A 3,487-nucleotide genomic window follows, 5' to 3' on the forward strand; every position below is an offset into this window, starting at 1 on the left:
AAGCTGTTTGTTTGTTTTTCCAGAGCAGACTCCCTCCCCCATTCTTCCAAAAATGGATGTTTCCTCTTCATCAAAGGTGAACATTCTGTGCTGCTACAGAACATAATTTGTTTTCAAAAGCAGACAGAACTTCTCTCTATAGATGACATCACTGACTGCACGATCATGGAGAAAGAGATCAAGTCGGATTTATATTTGCTCCCTGAAAAATCAAGCCAGGCACACACACACACACACGTTGGTTCTGTGGTTTCTTTACAGAACATTTCAGGTCACGTCCCTGTGGGATTGTTATTCCCCTCAACCACAAGGATGATCTGTCCTGTCTGGGAAAATCTGACCAAAACTGAATTTTCTCCAGGAAAATCTGATTACTCACTCCCTTAGAGAATCAACTCAGACTGTGTTTCCAATCAAACCTAAAACGTAAACACAACTAATGTTGCATGTTCTTACAGTTTCACAAACATTTCCAAACTTAAAATCAGGTGGTAAGTACAAAACATAAAAACATAAATCAGATTTTATATCAATCAATCAAATGGACCCCACAAACGCACATTAAAGGTCCTGGGTGAACTTTAACACTAAAACAATAATATAACATTTTTAAGTACTTCTCTCACACACACACACACACACACACACACACACACACACACACACACACACTCACTCACTAATCGAAATGAAGTGTTTTGCAGTGTGTGCAAATAGAAACTGCATTCATATCATTGAAGGGGTGTCTTTAACAACTGTGACATCATCCATGTCTCCCACGACTATATTTTGTTAATGCAAATAAAACTTTACTGTAAATGAAATGAAAAGCAGCTACTAATGGTATAAGAGCGATGTAAGTTGACGCATATCCAGTTTAGTATAGAACAAATGTTTATTTGACAAGACATGCATTGATCAATTATCAAAGGGCAACTCCTCTTTTTCCAACATAGTGCAAAATGGTGCAAACAATGAATCTGCATATAAATGAACAATCACAAACCTATTGGCACAAACACAAACGTCACTCATTCACAGTGTGGCCTTGGGAATGATCGCAAAACAGCACGTCTCACCAACACTACAATTAGGATTCCGGTGGGAGTTTCCATCCAGTGGGAACAGCGGTGATCTTACCCCGACATGTCCCAGTGCTTCTATTTTCCATGTTAATCTGAATCATACACACTTAGGTAGCCAAGTACAATAAGAGGGGAGGGAATTGACCTAGTGACCTTTGTCTTGGTACAGACAAAGTAACAGCTTATGAGGTTTCACAGGAACATCACAAAATTATCAATGTTAATTGTAATTAACAAGTAATTATTGACATCTTAACAGTTTTCAGATCCTTTCAAATACAAACTCTTTTAACGTTTATAGTCATGAATACTTATAGATCATTTAAGTTTTGGCTTACTAATGAATCTGAGTTATCCACCAGGCAAGTAAGGAAAAGTGAATACTGTCATATAATATCTAACCCAAGATGTGGTACCAATACCTCCCTATTATATCTCACTTTTAAATGAAATAAGAGTCCAAACTCACTCTGCGTTGTCATTCAGTTCTGCCCTCTGTGTCGTTCTATAAGAGCAGCTGTCCTAGTTTATCTACAGAGCTGAAACACAAGATAATACTGTCCATGTTCCATACAAATCAAAAGCAAACGTTACAGTGTCGGCTTCACAGTAGTCATACAGGCCCTGAAGTGGACCCTAGTAGGCCCTGGTGTTACAGTAGCTCCCAGTACTGACAAGGAAATTGGTATGGGCTGAGTTATGATGGAGTTTTTAAAGTGTCAAGTTGCACCTCTGCTAAAGCTCTGAGCCAGAATCCACCAGGGTCTGAACATGATTCTTATTTTTACAAGAAACGCCTTGTTCTTAAGATGTGTACCAGTGTTTGAGTTTAAATTTGATCCCTCTGAACCAAAATCTTCAAGTTATTAAGTTTGAGCAAATCCTCCCCTCGTTCTTATTCTCTTCATTTGACAGTAGTTTGCTCATAAGGTTCTGAGCCAGTCCTTCACGCCCTCTTAGGCCTCTCTCCTCTCCGGGAAGATGTTGAGCCCCAGCTCCACCAGCGCTCCCAGTAACATGGTCCAGAGTGGAATGCACACAAACGTCAGCTTCACGTCGGCCAGCTTCTCCAGCTTGGCACACAGAGTGAGGCAGAAGCCCAGCTTCAGCAGCATGGCCGTCAGGTACCAGGCACGCAGGCGCAGGTCCGGGGAGCCGTTACGCGGGTCGTACCCGGGCTTGCAGCGGCCGGCCATCTTTATGGCGAGCATGAGGATGAGGATGCCATCGAAGACCCAGACGGGGAGGAAGATGAGAAACCAGTTCCATTGTACCTGGAGGAAAGAAGAGAGAGAACTACATGTTAGCTTTCTCGGCCTTTGCTCAGACCAGAGACAATGCCGTTTGGTTACAAAATATTCACCTTCCCGTCCAGTTTCAGCACCAGCATGATGAGGAAGACCAGGGTGAAGACCCAGGTCAGCAGAACCCTCTGAGCCAGAGACATGACACTGAGCAGCAGACAGACCCTGAAGGGGAAGACAGACACACATGGACCAGACAGACGGTTGGTGTTGTGGATGAACTAGAGACCACGGAGACATTCAGACTACAGTCACCAGTTAACGTGGTTACCAGTTGACCAACAAAACCGGAAACAATCTGGAGCCTCACTCCCAAATTAGAATACATGTTTGATACCTGGAGCATTATGCCTCCACACTGACAGCCAAGTAACAATATATCCTAATACTAATCTAGAATCGATTCGCCATGTTACCAGCAAGACGAGCTGCATTTGTCCTCATTCATCGTTGGTTAGCGTTAACATTAGCACTTTGGCTAACACAGGAGCATTTAGGTTGGCAACTATTTAACTTACCTCAGTACGACTTTATATCGGTATCCGACATGTTCACCTCTCTATATTTCACATCATACAACACTTCTGGCGATATCCGATGATGTTGTCGCAAGACATGTCCGCTAAAGTAGCATCAACAACCAGAATTAGGATTTCAGGTCCGTTATCTGAGTTTATCCCGCCCATAAAAAAATCAATTGGTTTACATTATGTCATGTTGTAAAATACTGGCCTGCTATTGGGTAAAAATAATGTCAATCAAAGTGAAACTCAGCCGTAAAGTCTTTGTAAAAGGGCAATGTATTTGTCAGGCTGACCTGCAGTAAAGGGTAATGTCCACTAGAGGTCTGTAAAGTTATTTGTATTCTCGGTGCATGTTGCGTTTTATTTATTTTCCGAACGATTCTCGGCATTGCGAAATAAAACACAACGACATTTCATTAAGTCTTCGTGTTTTGACGGTGACGACAATAAACTATCACCATGATAGTCGAACCTTAATCGCATTTTCTCTGTTCAGGTAACGTCACGACAATCAGTATTGTTGGCTGGAACATGGCTGCGTGTTTACACGGCGCATTACGGTTAGACTCTTGAA

At 42.0% G+C, this 3,487-nt stretch overlaps 1 protein-coding gene across 1 annotated transcript; it reads right to left on the reverse strand.

Annotated features, from left to right (window-relative positions):
* Nucleotides 1–599: 599 nt before the first annotated feature.
* Nucleotides 600–3,067, reverse strand: LOC143000694 (transmembrane protein 60-like). Its single transcript, XM_076150104.1, has 3 exons — nt 2,908–3,067; nt 2,449–2,554; nt 600–2,359 (listed from the first exon to the last, which is right to left on the reverse strand). The coding sequence occupies exons 2-3, from the start codon at nt 2,530–2,532 to the stop codon at nt 2,042–2,044; spliced, it is 402 nt and encodes a 133-aa protein (XP_076006219.1). The 5' UTR covers nt 2,533–2,554; nt 2,908–3,067; the 3' UTR covers nt 600–2,041.
* Nucleotides 3,068–3,487: the final 420 nt, after the last annotated feature.

This window comes from Genypterus blacodes, unplaced genomic scaffold (assembly GCF_046128005.1).
Source record: "Genypterus blacodes isolate CSIRO-AG114 ecotype Tasmania unplaced genomic scaffold, CSIRO-AGI_Gbla_v1 ptg000007l_1, whole genome shotgun sequence".
Classification (NCBI taxonomy): domain Eukaryota; kingdom Metazoa; phylum Chordata; class Actinopteri; order Ophidiiformes; family Ophidiidae; genus Genypterus; species Genypterus blacodes.

Bases quoted from the DNA above. Each gene is read 5' to 3' on its own strand.
- LOC143000694 (XM_076150104.1), bottom strand. From the start codon at position 2,532: ATGTCTCTGGCTCAGAGGGTTCTGCTGACCTGGGTCTTCACCCTGGTC. The intron at 2,360-2,448 runs GTGAATATTTTG...TCTTTCCTCCAG, and splicing joins TGCTGAAACTGGACGGGAAG to GTACAATGGAACTGGTTTCT.